Source organism: Panthera uncia, chromosome B1, assembly GCF_023721935.1.
Source record: "Panthera uncia isolate 11264 chromosome B1, Puncia_PCG_1.0, whole genome shotgun sequence".
Classification (NCBI taxonomy): domain Eukaryota; kingdom Metazoa; phylum Chordata; class Mammalia; order Carnivora; family Felidae; genus Panthera; species Panthera uncia.
This window is the reverse complement of record NC_064811.1, coordinates 105,946,850-105,965,659: the sequence shown is the minus strand read 5'-3', so window position 1 is coordinate 105,965,659 and position 18,810 is coordinate 105,946,850. Positions and strand designations below refer to the sequence as shown.

Genomic DNA, 18,810 nt, shown 5'->3' with positions numbered 1-18,810 from the left:
TAGCTCAAATATTTCTGGTTGTAAAAAACAGTAGGAATCATTAAGTTAAACAGCCTTTATCATGTTTACATAATTTTATTCCAGTCCTGTTTTACCTTGAGTATTTCATTATGAATGGCTATTCCACTACCATTCTTTTTCTTCATCTTAATTATTGCATTAAGTTCTACATTGTTAAAATGTTTGTCATTAAAATATACAGATATTTTCAGATAAAGTTAGACAAACAATGTATTTATTATTTGCAAAATTAATTCTAAAAATTTAACTGGTTCCTAAACAGGCAACAAAATTTTTAAATGAATTTACTAGTAATTTACTTTAAAATGTTTTTAATTAAATGAATCAAAAGATAAAGCAACTTATTACTGTATTTATTATTTTTTTATAAAATGCATTTTCAGAAATGTTTCATTAGAAACTGGTGCTACAAAAATAAATATAAAACAAATATACATGTTTACATATGTTACTTAGAACATAAATACACATTTACATGTTCAAATATTCAAAAACTCCAGCATGTTTTTTCCATGATTCTCAACATGTCTGAGAAGTAGGGAAAACAATAAAAAAAAGCATAAATATACCACACACCATTCATATTTTTGCTTTTAAAAGACTGTTCAATACAAACATATGAACACAAAGTTTGGGGGCATTTGTTCTAAAAGCAAAGTCAGGCATACTATTTTAATCTATGACCAGTTCATATTTATAAGTTTTATTCTGCTTTGTTTTTTCATTAGGTTATATCCATTATGGTACAAATTAAAATTGTCTTTTACAGAAAGGCTTTCTGAAAGGCTTTATTTATATTAAATAAAAAAAGTCACTTTACTTGAAAGCCAACAAAGTTATTTATTAGACTTAAAATATCTAAAACGAGCTTTAATCATTCAAAATTAGGATTTGGATTAGAAAACATCAAAAGGATGGAAGAAAGACACTGCAATTTCTGTTTGATGTATTCTGGTAGTTTTTCATTTTCTCCATACCTAAGTGAAGCAAAGAAAAAAAGACAAAAACATAACTTAATTACTTGGTTTGTATGTAAGTACCAAAAGGCATATTATATTTTTCAATAGTTCTTCAATGAGAAGAGGCACTGCAGAAAAACTATACAAAATCATTTGAGTAGATACCTAAATCAAGTTAAGCATATCCAATGTGCTTCCTTTTAAAAGAGACCACTTTCCAAATGTATTTAAATAATAAAAAGAAAATTAGGTCAAAAAACTGGAACCAGCTATATATATATATAATTTCTAAAACAAGTTTAAAATTGGATTCTTTATTAAATTGAAGGCCCTAAAGAACATACAAAACCTTATTAAATCATTTATTTCAATATATAGAGAAAAAAAATTATATCAAAGGGCTAAATGTCAACCATTATTCTAAGACCTTACCTAGTTGTTTGACCATTTGGTGATGTGTAACTGATGGAAGACACTCCTGCTTGCACAACCAACTGGGACCCATCATTGAACTGAACCCACACAGCTCCACTAGTTAACTAGAAAAACAATAAATGCAAAATTACTATATAGTAGAAGATTTAAAGTTCTTAAAAGTTACTCATGTTTAACAGGTTTTTCACATAGTTAAAAAAAAAAGCAACCCTCTCAGATAACTACAAATTTGGGGCTGTGATGGTAGTAACACTGAGAATATTCATATCTTTTTAGATTATTCCTTTAATAACTAGGGCATTATAATATTAAAGTTATTCTAAATGAATCCTTTTTCCCATTTATTTCTACTAGTATGTTGGAGTAGTTTTGCATCCTCTCCTGTACCCCCTACACCTCATTAGCATTTCTAAACAAGAAGAGATTTAGGAAACAACAAAAGTAACATTTTCTTAAACTGTAAGATTTCTCTGTATTTTCTGTCCTTGGGTTACAGAATTTCTCTTCTACCTAAGAATGTTGCAACTTAGCTTTTGCAACTTGTTCCTTTAGTCACTGATATTTGATATAGTCACTAATATACAATGTGCCACTCCAAACAGCAGAGAGGAGACATGGACACTGGAATCAAACAGACCTGGGTTGACATCCAGATTCTGCCAACTAACGAGTAGGACTATGCAAGTCAGTTAACAATTATAAGCCATAATTTTACTATCTATAAAAGGAGATAACACCAACTTTACTAGGTTTTATTTTGGGGAATAACAAGACAATATATATGAAAAACATGGCACCGCATAGCAGGTACTCACCATTTATTTCCTACCCACAGAAAGGTTTAGGCTGAATTTTAAACTTCATTGGCAAGTAAAAATTACATGCACTATGCTCAAGTCTCCAACCTTCAAGCTTTCAGATAATATACACATTTAGGCTCATACCTACAAATAATTCTGTAAGTTTGGAAGTCAGTGTAGACTTAATTTTTAAATGCAAAAATCCTTTTCTGCCTAATGAAAGTTACTATAGTAATAGATTACAAACAGTTTCTAAAACTTGAATGTCATGAACATCATTCTCAATTCCTAACAATTAGCCACTATCATGACACTTCTATTCTGCCTTTTTTTTTTTTTTTAATTGAAGCATAGTTGACATTCAATGTTATGTTATATTGAACTTCAGGTATATAATATAGTGATTCAACCATTCTATACAGTATTCAATGCTCACCATCTGTCACCATACAACTATATTCCCTATATTATACTTTTCATTTCTGTGACTTATTTGTTTCACAACTAGAAGTTACAAACTAGAAGTTTGTAACGCTTAATCTCCTTTACCTAGTTTGCCAATCCTCTTGCCCTCTGGCAACTATCAGTTTGTTCTTGTTCTCTGTATTTATAAGCTTGTTTGTTTTGTTTTTTTAGCTTTCACATGTAAAATCATATGATATTTGTTTTTCCCCCGACATGTTTCACTTAGTATAATACCCTCTAGGCCCATCCATGCTATGACAAATGGCAAGATTTTATTCTTTTTTATGGCTGAGTAATATTCCATTGTATATATACACATACATCTTCTTTATCCACCTATCAATGGACACTAGGCTTTAAAACACTTGCTTTTAAAACTTCAAAAACAAAATCACCTATACCTTAACAATCTGTTATCAACAATACCTAGATTCTTCCAACTGTATACAAATAAAAAATGTCAAAATGTTTAATATAATCAATGTAAAAAAAGGTGTAAAAACTTACTTGCAAAGAGAAATCTGCAAGTAATAATTTATATTTTTTTGGTAATTGTCTGATCACTATAAAAACCAAAGAAATTCATACTAAGAAAATTCACTTTTCTAAGAACTTCTCACCTGTGTAGCCCAACCAACATTTTTCACAAAAACAGATTTCAAAAGTTGTGCTGATTTAGGAAGACAATCTTTTAGACTACTAGAAGGGATGTTTGTTCCAGAAGCTGCAGCTGTAAGGCCATGTCCTTCATTTGTAACCATCTATAAACATTAAAAGGAAGATATTATTCCCCAGCCAAATTCAGCAAAAATAGAAGATGACTGGATTTTCATTAGCTTAAAATAATTTTTTAATAACAAAGTTAAAAACTTGAAATATAAACATATAAACAATAAGCTTCAGATTTAAAGTACTAACAAAAAAATGTAAATATATAACTACATTACAGAAAATTAGAAAAATGCAGAAGAAAAATCACATAGTTGCAATTTTCATGTGGGAAGTTTTTCTTTTTTTCCCAAGGTATAATTTTTCATAACTGCAATTATAGGATATATGTACATGTGTGTGAGTATACATACATAGATAAATTTATTTAATTTTGCATTTTTTCCTGTATTGCTGTAGTCTTTATTGGCATGATAGTTCACTGAATAAAAATTTAATAAGTTTATGTAACCATGAGACTATCATGGATATTAAAGCAGTAAATGATATTTTACTAGTAAAAATAAAACGAGGGGCACCTGGGTGGCTGAGTCAGTTAAGCGTCTGACTTCAGCTCAGGTCATGATCTCATAGCTGTGGGTTTGAGCCCCACATTAGGCTCTGTGCTGACAGCTCAGAGCCTGGAGCCTGGAGCCTGCTTCACATTCTGTGTCTCCCTCCCTCTCTGGCCCTCGCCCCGCTCACACTCTGTCTCTATCTCTCTCTCTCAAAAAGTAAATAAACATTAAAAAAAAAAATAAAATGATACATATATTAATATATTTAGCTTTTTCCTAGAGCGGTCAGGTTAGGCCTCACTGAGGTAACATTTAAACTGAGACCTGAAGGGGGCGTCTAGGTGGCTCAGTTGGTAGAGTTTCTTACTTCAGCTCAGGTCATGATTTTGCGGTTCTTGAGTTTGAGTTCCGCATCGGGCTCTGTGGTGACAGGTCAGAGCCTGGAGCCTGCTTCAGATTGTTTCTTTCTCTTTCTCTCTCTCTCTCTCTCTCTCTCTCTCTCTGCCCCTCCCCTGCTCACACTCTGTCTCTCTCAAAAAATAAACATTAAAAAAAAAAAAACAAAAACAAAACTAAGCTGAGACCTGAAGGATGAGAAAGAATTAGCCATTAAGAAGTTGGAGAAAAGTTCCAAGTCAAGTGAATAGCATAGGAAAAGGCCCTGAAAGTTTGACTTTCTTGAAGAACTAAAAGAAGGCTCCTGAGGCTCAAGAATAGAGTGTAAAGTAGGAAAGGGAAAAGTAGGCAGGTGATAGTAAGGCCATTATAAGGAATTTAAATTTTATATGAAGGGCATGAGGCAATTACTGAAGAGTTTAAAGTATAAAAGTGACATATATTTACTTACAGAAGGATTAAATATTGGTGCCTGTTTTGGAGAAGCAGCACTATTTATGCCCATTTTACTCAAAGATGCTCTCTCCCTCATCAAGTAGTTTGGATCCACAGAAGGAAGAGGTGATAAGGTCTTAGGTGAACTAGTAATACCAGGTTTTCTGAAGGGGAAAAAAATGTTCAAATATATTCCCTTAAAGCTTTCAAATTACAGAAAACTAAAAAGTGTTCATAATGTAAACATCAAACGTTTTTTTAACATTTCCTACACAATTTAGGCATATTTAAAAAAATTTTCAAGCATTTACCTTCCTATGATTATTGGGAAAAATGGAGCACTTCCACTTTTCTTTTCCTCTTCTGAAATTATTGATTCCAGTGCTAAACAAATATGATGGCCCTATTTAAAAAAATAGTGCTTTTTGTCATTACTTCACCTCATTTGGAATCACTATTAATTGGTATGAAAAACCTATCACATGTATGTACATACCTCATTTGCATGGTCCATATACATTTTTATTTCCCCTTTCAAGCTATTAATTTCACTTTCACCTTTTAACGTGTAAGATTTCCCTGTCTTTTCAATCACCTGAATTAAATCTTCGGTTTTGTGTATCTTTGCTCCTTAAAGAATAAAAAGAAAACCATTCTTTCATCATTTCTTTAAATATTCCTGTTTATATTCATTACCATTCCAGTACATAATAGCTCCTAGATAAGGTATCATTTATATTCATTCACTCACTGATCAGAAATAAAATGAGGCTCTCAAAGTATTCGATAAATATAGGCCATCCGTTTTTCTTTTCTGCATATATCTGATTTACGTCCAATACTTTTATATTTTAAAAAATTACTAATCTCATACAAAAACATAATTGAAAGATAGTTATATGTGCACTGTGTGAGTGTATGTGCTAGGTGTCCCTTAAAGGACGGAGCTTTACTGATTAAAAATTAAATCATCTTGGGGCGCCTGGGTGGCTCAGTCGGTTGGGCATCCTACTTTAGCTCAGGTCACGATCTCGCGGTCCGTGAGTTCGAGCCCCGGGTCGGGCTCTGGGCTGATGGCTCAGAGCCTGGAGCCTGTTTCCGATTCTGTGTCTCCCTCTCTCTCTGCCCCTCCCCTGTTCATGCTCTGTCTCTCTCTGTCTCAAAAATAAATAAACATTAAAAAAAAAAAAATTAAAAAAAAAATTAAATCATCTTTATAGAACAGATTTAGAAAATAATATTCTCTGGTTCAACCTATCCTTTTGCCACATTTATAATTCTCATAATTTGGTATATGTCCATTTGAGGTTCTACTAAGCAATAGGATATTGTTTATTTCATGTAATTTTGTACTATCAACCTGAATGTTGTTAAATTTGAGCTAAATAGGGAAAGAGGACTAATATACATATTATAGAATAAGTTGTTTATTATGAAAGTATATATAAATACAAATTTGTTAACATAATTAACATACACTGTGCTGTGTAATTTATTTGTATGACTATACATCTTAAAGATTTGTGGTGCTGAATTAAAAAAAAAACTACTAAATTATAAACTAAAGGGAAAAAAATTACCATTTTTAAATGGTACTTACCATCATAAAACCAGACCTCAAAATCAGCACCAGGGGAATTCTCCATCAAAATGCATTTAGCGTATTTTGTAAAATAAGTGATTTTGGGTGACTTAGATCTTACAAGGTGTACAAATCTGGAAGCATACTGATATTTTCGCCAGTACTTCTCTAGGGGGAGAAAAGGAAAAAAAATATCTAATATTAGGAAATAAAGTGTTGATTTGACATACAAATTTCACTGAAAGTTTAATAATTGATTTCTACTCTTCCTCAAAAATTCAAGTTTATAGGTTAGTAACCTCATTACCAAAATAAGGTATTGTAGTGATGTAAGTCTATTATTTTAATGAAAACTAAAGATAGTATAATACAATTCTCCAGAAGTATATAACAAAATCTGATGACTAGTATCATGATTATTTAAAAGAAATCTTTCTTTGAATCATTGACTCCTTATTATAAGATTCCAGGAAAGTTTTAATAAATGAAATAAAAAAATTTCTACCTGAGATATCAGCATCAGACTCTCAGGAAAAGATATGGTTCTCTTTATGTTAGTAAAGCATAGAATTTTGTGGTCCCAATAGACAAAAGTAAGTTTTGCAATTCCCTGTAACTATAGTCACTTACAGTATTTAAAGAGTCTTGTCTACCTGTTTGGATTTCTAATAGGGTTAGATTAGATATATTTTCTTGTTTGTTTCTAAATTCACCTCAATGACATCTTACTATTCAATATTTAATTCCCCCCATCCATAATATCCAGAAACTGGACAAGGAGTCATTTGGTTAATCATAATTATAAATGATCACTTATGTAGCATAGTTATGGTTTTAAAAGTTAAAGTTAACAATTAGATATTTCAAGTTGAATTTTAAACATGATTCTAGACAAGTTAGTAACTAAACAAGTGTACAAATTATATTTGTGTGATATATGACTAATATTCCAGTTAGTTTTTATTTAAATATGTGACAACACAGAATATGAATAAATTTGGATTTGGATTAGTAAGGTCTACCACATCTCACCACATATAAAGTATGAGAACGTGAGCTACAGCCTGGCTGAAGCAAGACATTTACAATCTATGATATTCTCATATATAGAGTTTATGTATATATAAATTATCTAAGTTTATTCCCTGGTAAATTTACATACCTGGTAAATTGTCAAAGCTATACCTACTGATGTTGTCAGTAGGGGACGGTGGTCTATCAGCAAGAGGAAAACCTCTTCCATCATTTGGATAATAAATAGTGATCTGCCAAAAAATTGTTTAAGAATTCTAATTATATGCCATTAGGTTAAAGTGCTATATTTCATTAATAAAATTTGAAGAGCTCACGTGTAAAATTAAAATACTATTTTATTGAAAATGCTAAATATTCTCTAGAAGTCATTATTTTGCTTTTCAAACTTAAGCTTAAAGTTCAGATTTTGCTACAAGTTATAATTATTTTTGAAACCACAATAATTAAATATATCTAGTATACTATTTTACTTTTTGAATTTAAGAGATATTATCATATTAAGGAAACCAATTTTTTAAAAGATTTTTTTAAAGTTTATTTATTTATTTTGTGAGAGAGAGAGAGGGAGAATCTCAAGCAGGCTCTGCACTGTTACCATGGATCCAGATGCAGGGCTCCATCTCACAAACTCTGAGCCAAAATCAAGAGTCGAATGCTTAACCAACTGAGCCACCCTGGTCCCCCAAGAAAACCAATTTTTAAAACTTTTAACAATATCCCTGTAGAACAAATTGGAATGCTAAATGATAATTTGAAGTTGCAAGATAATAAAGTAAAGCCACATTACCATGTTTCCGTCACTAGATATTTGAAGAACTTCCTTCACATATTCTTGAGATGTATGTTCCTTTAGAAGCTCCACACATACCTCCTCTGAATCAAGTATACTAACCTTAAAAAAAACACACAAAAAGACTAAAATTTAATAACAATACTCTTGTTTACTATAATAGCTCTGACATATACAATACTTGAAAGTACTTAACCATAGCAGAAACAAAACTTAAAGTCAAAATCAAGTGGCTGCTTCTCTGCAAGTCTAAACCAGGGGTGTATTTGAGCACAGCTGTGAAACATACGGAGCAAAGGTAAGAAGGCATAATTAAGTGTGAAATGATAACCAGTAAGCAGAATGAAAGCAGAAGGTAGGGGTGGAGAATAAAGACTTTGAAAAGACAATAGCAAGCCAAACAAAGGCAAGACTGGGTGAAATAGAAAACAAGGTACAAACAGGAGAAAGATGGAATTAAAAAATAAAAATCACTATTTCCAATTCATACATCAATTTAAACTTGATTTTGTGCATATTCCTTTTCTTTAAATAGTTTAGTTTCAGATGTTAAAAAAAATTGTATTTTCTATTTTACCTTTCTAAGACTGGCCTAAATACAGAAACAAAAGTAAAAGATATTAATTTAGTAATTGCAGCTGTGAATAAAATAATACTTAATATAGTATTTAGCCAGTGTTATTTTTAAATATTTCTCATTATCAATAATTTAAAATTCAAAAGTTATCAGTATCAATTCACCATTCTTAAAGTAGCCAGAAGAAAGCAAGAGCTATTTTTCTATAAACTCCCAGTCTCTTTTCTTTTAAATGAGTTTATCATGTAAATATCAAAAGTACAGGGACTAGAGAAACATATTTGACACAGGAAACCATATAGTCAAGGAAAATATCACATAGTAATTTAGAAAAATGATAGACCTACCACAGCCTTTTTCGTTTTCTGTCTAATTGGTTTTAACCTGTAAGCAGTCAAAGGAGATGTAATGCTTCGTAATGTACGTTTCTGATAACCCAATGGTGGCTCCATAACCCTAGTCTTGCTTTGTTCAGAAAGAGGATCTGAGCCAAAAATAGATTCTTGTTGTATTATCTCAGGTTTACTTTGAAATGCAGTCATATATTTCATGGTATTCAGCTGTTTTGTAGAATGCACATTATCAGAAGCATCAGGGCTCTTTTTGGCTCGTGTATCAGTCCAAGCATTTCTTGATCTGTCCTGCAAATCTGGATGGCCCTGGAAATCTCTGTTTGGGCTAATGCTGTTGTGCTCGGCAGTTTCTCTTAAATGAGCTATAATATACACAGAATAAAGCAATTTAGTGCATAATTAAAAAACTGAGTCTTCACAACACAATGTCATGCTGGTATTATTTTAACAGGAATTTTTTTTGAGGTATAAAAGAGATCTAGTAAAAAATGCTCATATTTCTAACAAATACACAGTTTTATGATATGACATAATAAAAGAATGACTTTAAAAGAATATTTTAAGCCAGATTGAAAAGAAATACCTTTATACTCCTAAAACTAAGAAAATATATTATTATGAAATTATTTATTCAATCAAGGCAAAATCTAGTCACGTGGGGTCACTTACTAATTCTAAAACAAGCAACTGCCAATGCTCCAATAAGTACAGATTTGAGAGGAATTCCAAGGTAATCATTCTATGTAATATGTAAATTTACTCTCTTTAAGCTGAGGACCATCTATTCCATCTTTACTTACAAAATATGCAAGTAAAAGCAAAAACAATATACGAAATAGCTTTAATAATATTTAATAATACAGGCATATTTGCATCACAATCTAAAAGTTCTTGTTGAGGGGCGCCTGGGTAGCTCAGTCGGTTAGGCATCCGACTTCCACTCAGTTCATGATCTCACGGTTTGTGAGTTCAAGCCCCGCGTCGGGCTCTGTGCTGACAGCTCAGAGCCTGGAGCCTGCTTAAGACTCTGTGTCTCCCCCTCTCTCTGCCCCTCCCCCACTCACACTCTGTCTCTCCTCAAAAATAAATAAACATTAAAAAAAAAGTTCTTGTTGAATTTTACCCATATCTATTTTATGTGATTTTAGAGTTCACAAAAGAATATTATTTTTTTTTAATCCCTTAAAATGATTAGCTTACATTCTAAGGCATTTTTTTAAATGCTAACCTCTAAATATTTGTATTGCAATTTTTTCCTTAAAAGACTTCTTAGTGCCTTTCCTCCCCCTACTCCCAATGACAGAAAATATTTTGTACCAAATAATATACTTTAAAATTGCAGCAGCACCAGATTATAAACAAGCTTATTTCTCCTTTTCAGATATATCCATATTACCAAATAAAAGTACCTATAAACACAACAGAAGGTTAAGTGCAAGATTACATACATGGCAATTTTATAGTTTAAAAAACATAAACTTGAATTATCATCATCAACAAGTACACATAAAAAGATTAATTCCCTTTCAGACTCTTGAAAAGAATATATAATTTTTAAAAAGAAAAAAAAGAAAGACACTTGAGGTGACATAACAACTCTGCTTAGATTACAGTCATATTAAATACTCTTTATCTGAAGTAACATGATACTTAGTAAAAAATGATCTCCTCCTCCCCATATGTTTTCTTTTCTATTCTCTTTTTTCTCATCATTATTTTCCAACCCACCTTCTGTGAGTCTGTCATGTTCATTAATAAGAAATGTTTAACTTTTAAACTCTATACCTAAAATGACTTGGATGACAGCTGTTTAAAAATGTTTAGGTTTTGGGGTGCCTGGCTGGCTCAGTCAGTAAAGCATGTAACTCTTGATCACAAGTTCATGAATTCAAGCCCCATGTTCAGCCTAGAGCTTACTTAAAAAAAAAATGTTTAGGTTGTAGTGGTTGGGTACTTTAGCGTTACGTGAGGTCCCATCAGTAAACCATGATGTCCATATCAGCCTCTACTTAAAAATAAGGTCAACCATCTTTTGATTATTTTATAGGCATTGATAGGTGCTTACTATAGATAGGCTGTAAGAGCATAGGGATAAAAAGTAAAGTTTCTGAGCCAGGCTGCTTTAGATTAGAATCCAGGGTTGGAATCCTGGCTCCCCTACTTATGGGAGTGTAGCTTGGCAAATTAAGCTCTGTGTAACACAATTTCCTCATGTGTAAGATAGGGCTAATGATAATATCTTCTATTTTATGTGTGTGAATTTAGTAAGTTAATATTTGTTAAGCATTAAGGGCAGTAGCTGATAGAACAAATATTTAAAATGAGTAAATAGTTATTATTACCGTTACTGTAATATAGTTTATGGAAAATATTTTCTTTTTTTTGAAAATGTATTATTTTCTTAGGAAGCCCCAAACAGAAAACGTACCCTTTATTTGCAGATTCCCAAACCACTGTTGCACCATTTCAGTCTGTGATGTCTGGTCTGGAAATGGAAAAGGAGTTTTCCCTGGACCAAGATGATTGGAGCTAAACAGAGAAAAAGAATTCTCAAAAACTAATAAAAAATTATCAGGTAATAACTTTTTAAGATAAAAATATTTTAAAAAGGTAGTTATCTTTTGATCTGAATATCTGAAAATTTTAGGGTAACTGTAGAAACCAATATTTGCATAACCAAAATGTCTCTAAGAAGCTAAACTTCCAGACCAAAATGCCCATACTGTGACAATGTTTCTATATGGCTACTGCCCTCTTGTAATTTAAGCATAAAAACCAAAGAACAGAAAATGGATAAGATAAACACTACAGTAACTGAAAAAATTAGCCTTCATGTGAGAAGCAGTCAGTAATATGATTACTCATCATTGGCTCAGCCTGTGTGTGTGTGTGTGTGTGTGTGTGTGTGTGTGAGTGTGAGAGAGAGAGAGAGAGAGAGAGAGAGAGAGAGGGAGAGAGAGAGAGAGAGAGGGAGAGAGAGAGAGGGGGGGAGAGAGGGGGGGGGGGGAGAAGGGGAGGGGAGAGGGTGGAGGGTGGGGAGAGAAAGAAAGAATGAATAGTTACTATTAGAGTACTTTAGGAATCAGACACATTTAATATACTTTGCACTACAGACCTGCTTCATATAAAATGAAAAATGAAAATAAAAATTCTAAAGTATTAAAATACTACAAAGACATTCATGAGCACATACACTCATTTTGAAAGTCTCTTAACTACAAGTAAAAATCATCATTCTGGGGGCACGTAGGTGGCTCAGTCGGTTAAGCGACTGACTGCGGCTCAGGTCATGATCTTGCAGTTCGTGAGTTCCTGTCTCGTGTCGGGCTCTGCACTGACAGCTCAGAGCCTGGACTCTGCTTTGGACTCTGTGTCTCTCTCTCAAAAATAAATAAATGTTTTAAAAAAATTAAAAAAAAATCATTCTGATTCTCTAATAAGAAATAGAAATCATAGTTAAGAAATACCCCAGGAACATCTGATGTTAGAAAAAATTAACCCCCCTTAGTTAGGTGCAGCTTCGTATTTGTGCTAATGTAACATTAATAGAAAAAATGCTTTTGATAGAATTATTCTTACAGTGCTTGATCATTATCAGGTCTTTCAAAAGATCCAGAACTATTGCATGTCTTTTCCTTAAAGAAGTGAAAAACATTGACATTGCTGTTTGTAGGTGAGTATCTTTCTTCGTCTGCTCCTGATCTTTTGGATTTTGACAGCATTTCAGCTGAGTGACATCGTTCCATTGTATTTGTTTTTGCTCGAGACTGACTATTAAAAGTGCCAGATCTATCAGAGGAATGGGCTCTGCGAAGGTATCGAGAGTGTGGCCTTTCTTCTGCATCCTGGATTACTCTTCCCCTTCCACTATTACTGGTTTCTTGTTCTTGGTTTCCCCAATGAGTATAAAAACTGCTTCCATCTCCTGAAGAAGAAAAATCGCTTGTATTTTTATTCTTTGGAAATATAGTCATTTTATTTGGGAGTGGCTGACCAATCAAAAGTCGTCTTCTGTCAAATAAACTACCACTTATACTGGTACTGGAAGAAGCTGTAATTGCAGTAGAAATTGTGGCATGTCCACTGTCAATGGAGTCTTCTACAGTTCCTAAATCTTTACTTTTTGTTGAAGAATTTCGGGACATAAAAGGATGGTCTAATACTGAAGACAAACTTAAACGATCTGCTGGATTTCTACGAAGTAACTGGTGAATAAGGTCCTTGGCCTCTCTTGTCAAAAAAGTTGGCATTTCATAATCTGCCAATACTACTTTATTTAATGTGTTCTTGACTGTGTCAGTGTCAAATGGTGGTCTCCCAATAAGCAACGTATAAAACATACAGCCCAAGGACCAAACATCAGATTCAAGTCCATGTGCACTTCGAGTTGCAATTTCTGGTGAAATGTAATTAGGAGTTCCACATAATGTATAGTGCTTTTCATGTGGCATTTTCAATTGAGTTGCCAGCCCAAAATCAGCAATCTTGATGTTCATATTACGTGTAAGTAAGAGGTTAGAAAGTGTGAGGTCCCGGTGTAATATACCATGAGAATGGAGATACAACATTCCTGTGATGATCTGGTGCATGAAGTGTCGAGCTGTTAGAACGCAAACAATAAAATTTACAATTTAGAAAATCTGAAAGGTTCAGTACTTACAATCTTAGAATTCAGTATTTAGAAACCCAAGTACATGTGCCACAATATTACATTAGAACACCAGCTTGCAGCTTAGTAGTTTGATAAACCAAAATACTACTATGATAATTTCTTAAGATTTTTAAACTTTTAAAACAACTAGGCACTTTTGCTAATCTTTGTCCTTTCTAACTGATGCATTAAGGAGTTTAATATTATTAGCAATTGGGAGAGTCTTGAGTAACTAGGGTACCCAGAAGGCCATAGCAATTAAGAGAAAATATTTATAATTGCATGAACAATTCATAAATACATTCTAATTGTAAAAAAGAAAAAAAGAAAGCAAGTTAAAGTTCCTCTGATGTCCTCCCAAACCCTAACAAAAAAATAACTGCTATTAATAGTGTATATATATTTTATATAAATTTACAGAAATACACTGTAATAAATGTTATATGTAAAAAGGTATAGAAATATACAGATTCATTACTTTTTTCCCCACTTCACAGTATTTCTTGAAATATTTCCATATCAGTACACATAAATCTTCATTTTATTTAATTGCTATTAATGAGTACTTCAAGATTACAAAAACAGCAATAAACATTCTGGAAATGCTTGTTTTCTTGTGCATATGTATGGGGTGGTTCTCTACGTTAAATTCAAGCAATAGAATCACTGGGTTGAAGGATAAAATTTAGCATTTTAAGGAGCACCTGGGTGGCTCAGTCAGTATAGCATGAGACTCTTGTCCTCAGGGTTGTGTGCTCAAGCCGCACATAAAAAAAAAATTAGTATTTTAATACTTGCCAAATTGTCCTCCAAAAGGCTGTATTTTCATGCACATCCTTGTTAAAAACTGGTAGTCTCAATACAATGATTGAAAAAATGGTATTCCATTATCTTAGTTGGCCTTCTTTTGATTATACTATAGAGTTTGAGCATCTTTTCATACATTTATTAATTGACCATTTGTACTTTCTCTTCTGTGAAGTCTGCTTAGATCCCTTGCCCATTTTTCTATTGGACTATCCTTTTTTGTTAGGCAGCCCTTGTATTTTTTTTTTAAAGTTTATTTATTTATTTTAAGAGACTGTGGGAGCTGGGGCAGGGTGGGAGGGGGAAGGGGAAGGAGGGGGGAGAGGGGGAGAGAGAGAAAGAGAGAGAGAGAGGGAGAGAGAGAGAGAGAGAGAGAATCCTAAGCAGTCTCCATGAGGTCAATGTGCAGAGCCCAATGTGGGGCTTGAACCCACGAACTGTGGCCGAAATCAAGAGCCAGACGCTCAACAGACTGAGCCACCCAGGCACCCCAACATCCCTTGTATTTTTTTAAATTAATTTGCCAGTCATACAGTTTACAAATATTTACTCCTATCTTTGTTTTAAATTTGACCTAACCTTTTATCAAACACGTTCTTAATTTTAATTAAGTCAAATTCATAATTCTTTTCCTTTATAGTTTTTATAGTTTGTCTTATTTAAGAAGGCCTTACTCTTACATAGTATTAAAAAAAATGCAATACTCCTCATTAACATGCATACCAATATTTTTTAACTCGTATTATTACCTTGAATCAAAGAATACGAACATTTGCATACTCAATACATATGTCCAAACTGTTTTCAAATGGGTTATAGACTTAAATATACAAAAAGTGTAACAACAATCACATTTTAGCTTACCTGCAATCTCAGTTACCAGGGTGAGATAACTAGAAAACAATTATTTGTGTGATGACTTACGGACCTTATTTGATACTAATCTGAACAGTAAAAAGTTACTTATAAAAACTGGAGAAGCTGAAACTGACTACACATTTGATAATAAGGAATTATTGGGTGTGATAATGATTCTGTGGTTACTGTTATTGTTTTTTTAAGTTCTAATCTTTTAAAGATATATACCAAAATATTTATACATACAAAGATGTCGATGTCTACAGTTAGCTTGAAAATACTATGGAAAATTGAGGGAATAAGAAGTGTACAGATGAAACATTTGATCATGAATTGATAGTTTTGGAAGCTGAGTGGTAACTTCATGAGGGCTCATTATACTACTCTCTCAACTTATATGTTTCACATTTTCTATAATAAATGATTTTAACAGTTATCTGTGTTTCACTTAGAAACTACTTTATAGACATCAATAGCATTCTAAACAGTTTATTTCCAGATTTAAAAGGATACTAAATTGCTACCAATGATTTAATTTAAAATGTGGTTTTGGGGAAAGATGGATAACGAATTTCTCCTTTTACTTCTGTAATGCTTGAATTATTTACGGAATTAGCAGCTTTTCTAATTTTGAGGGGATGAAAAGTCTCCTTTTCTAACCCAAAGTAATAATTGAAACAGTTTTATTAAACGTTACAAAATAGCACATTCTTCAAAAACTAGTTTTTAAAGAGTAAAATTTATATATACCAAAAAAAAAAAAAAAAGAAAAAGAAAAAGAAGCCACCTACCTTCATTTTCTGAGAATGGTTTCATTCTGTTCTTTAGATACCTGTTCATTTCTCCATTATGGCACATTTCTAATACTAGATATACATAATTGTTATCTTCAAAATAGTTATACAACTGAAATGTAAAAGGGCACAATAAGAGATAAAATATAAAAATTCAATGTTCTTAGGTTACATCTACAAAATTTGTATCTTACCTCTAAGATAGAAGGATGTTTCAATTGGCAATGTATTTTCACCTCATTTTGGACTCTCTGTACCATTCCAGCTTTGTACATGGCTTTTTTATCTATCTAAAAATAACATGAGACATTTAAATGTTGATGATAAACTTCTAAATGTGAAGTTTTCAAAAATTAACTTTGAAGAGAAAATATACTTTAAAATATTGTTAAGTCCTTTTATCTATTTATGAGATCAATTTACTCTGTGTGTTTTCCCCATACACCTAACAAAGAGCTTGGCACAGTGAACATTCAGTAAGTTTACCCAATGCATTCTAGTATCTTCTCCCAACTGAAAGAATTTAATAGCACAGCAATCATATCTATAACAACAACAAAAACAACAAAAATCTAGACAAACTTTATTTTTCCCCTGTTCCTCTTTTTCTTCTAGACAAGCTTTAAAACAAAACTTCCCTTCCCTTTCCCTGCTTTTTAAGATAAGTGATTCTTAATTTGCTTGTGCACTCCTATTAGAATGACCCCCTAACAATCAAGAATATTTTAGGTTGTTACAGTGTAATACAGAACTATGCACAAGTAGTACTCATTATTATACACAAATTGTTTGTTCTTTGATGTCTATCAATTACTCCAAGTTTTCATAATAAATACTAGGTTTACTGAACATTAATGAAAATAAAACACTTATTTAAGCATAGTCAAGGTTCTTCTAAGATATATCTGTAAAGTCAATTGCTGGACTTGGCACTAATTGCTGGACTTGGCACTACTGTCTTCTGCCTAAGCAATGAGTTCTCTCTACCCATTAAAAAAAAAAAAAGGCTCACAGGTAAGGAGTTTCTGGCATCTCAAGTCATCTCTCTAATTACTTGCAAAGTAGAGGTGAAAATTTGATTAATATATTCTTACCATTTTGATTGCAACTTCCAAACCAGTGTGAACGGACTCAGCTCTGTAAACACCAGCAAATGATCCTTTACCAAGCAGACTGCCAACTTTAAAATCCTTAAAAGTTAAAATGAAAGAACATGTGTGATGACTCACAGGAATAAAGAAGAAAGAGAAGAGACTGGAAAAAGACGATAAAATGGATCGGGAGGGGAATAGGAATTTAAATTCAAGCAGGTATTACACCTCAATAGAGCAGGTGTCTGGGGTGGAAAGCATGTTGACGCCTTGCGGGGATCCCTGAAAGTCTAGGCTTGGCTTCAAGATACAGCACCCTAATGAACTGCTTCCTCAACCTCAATGCAGCTTCAGCACCTTGCTCCCATCTCCAGCCAACCCCTGGGAGCAGAGGGCACGGGTGGAATCCCGCCGCAGCTCCCGCCGGAGGTAACCGCCATCCCCCAGGAGAAGGGGGAGGCAGCTTTGCCTTGTTCTAGCGCGGCAGCCCCGGCGGGATAGCCAACTTGAAGCCTCGGTGTTTGGAGACAGAAGGGCGGGGCCGCGAGCAACTCACCTGTACCCCACCACCCCAGCCAGAGGGGCGGGGCGCTCCGCCCCTAGACAGGCAGGCCTGGCGGTTAGGACTCTCCCAAAGCACCTCAGCGCCCACCCCGCAGCCGTTAGATTCGTCTGGTCCCCCTTCTGCAGTAGTCTCGAGTCCCGCCACTCCAACTCCCCCACCGCCCACCCCGCGGTGGATTGCCAAGTCTTTTCACCTCGATCTTCTCCCCGATGCAGGTCGCCATATTTCCAGGCTCAGGCCTGTGCTCCCCAGATTAGCTTCCTTCACGCAGTCCCTTCTACGCAGCGCTCCAAGCAGCCAGCCGGTCTTGGCGCCCATCAGGCTTGGCTCTCTAGGCCGCCGCTCCTGGCGACGGCTGCACGGCTACCGAATGGCCTCCCGGGCACCTTCCGAGACCTGGGCGGCGCCTCTGCGCTCCCATTTTGAAAAACTCCCGCCGATTGCCGTCTTTGCCAGACTGGTGGTGACGTAAAGAGACAGGCCGCAGTGGCGAGGCTGCGCCGGGTGCGCATGCGTAACAGGCTCTGCTTCACGGCTTGCTGAAGTTTCATTAGGGCCTAGGACCGGAAGTGCTCGGGCGTCTTGTGGCAATACTGGGAAATGTTGGCAGTCAAGCTTTCAGAAGACCGGGTTCGCTGTGAGTAAACGAACTAGACTGAAGGAGGAGACTTACAGCTGGTAGGCTACTCAATTCACGGTCTGGAAAACTAGTTCCATTTCTGTAAAGGATTTTAAGAGTTCAAACGTTTAAACTTGACAGAAGAGCATAGGAAAAAAAATATTACCTAGCTTAAACACCATTTACACCTGTTTATTCCATCGGTTACTGTAATGAATGTGTGCGGTACTTTAAGAAATTGAACTCTGTTCTTTATTTTTGGCATATTGCTATGAATTTTAATGTCATTTGTATAGCCACTTAACATTTAAGAGATCTCACACACTTTATCGATCAAAAGAGACCTTTATA

At 34.1% G+C, this 18,810-nt stretch overlaps 1 protein-coding gene across 1 annotated transcript; it reads right to left on the bottom strand.

The window, feature by feature from the left end:
- Window positions 1-56: 56 nt before the first annotated feature.
- On the bottom strand, window positions 57-18,120 carry PLK4 (polo like kinase 4). Its single transcript, XM_049631156.1, has 16 exons — window positions 18,034-18,120; window positions 17,279-17,374; window positions 16,379-16,474; window positions 16,182-16,296; window positions 12,654-13,674; window positions 11,503-11,603; window positions 9,069-9,436; window positions 8,142-8,246; window positions 7,482-7,584; window positions 6,338-6,487; window positions 5,234-5,367; window positions 5,049-5,140; window positions 4,754-4,901; window positions 3,301-3,441; window positions 1,413-1,519; window positions 57-998 (listed from the first exon to the last, which is right to left on the bottom strand). Exons 1-16 carry the CDS (start codon window positions 18,061-18,063, stop codon window positions 896-898), a joined length of 2,910 nt encoding a protein of 969 aa, XP_049487113.1. The 5' UTR covers window positions 18,064-18,120; the 3' UTR covers window positions 57-895.
- Window positions 18,121-18,810: the final 690 nt, after the last annotated feature.

Excerpts from the sequence above, each read along its gene's own strand:
- PLK4 (XM_049631156.1), bottom strand. The coding sequence starts at position 18,063 with ATGGCGACCTGCATCGGGGAGAAGATCGAG. Across the intron at positions 17,375-18,033 it reads GCATCGGGGAGAAGATCGAG|GATTTTAAAGTTGGCAGTCT; the intron begins GTGAAAAGACTT and ends TTAACTTTTAAG. Across the intron at positions 8,247-9,068 it reads AGAAAACGAAAAAGGCTGTG|GTTAGTATACTTGATTCAGA; the intron begins GTAGGTCTATCA and ends GTTTTTTTTAAG.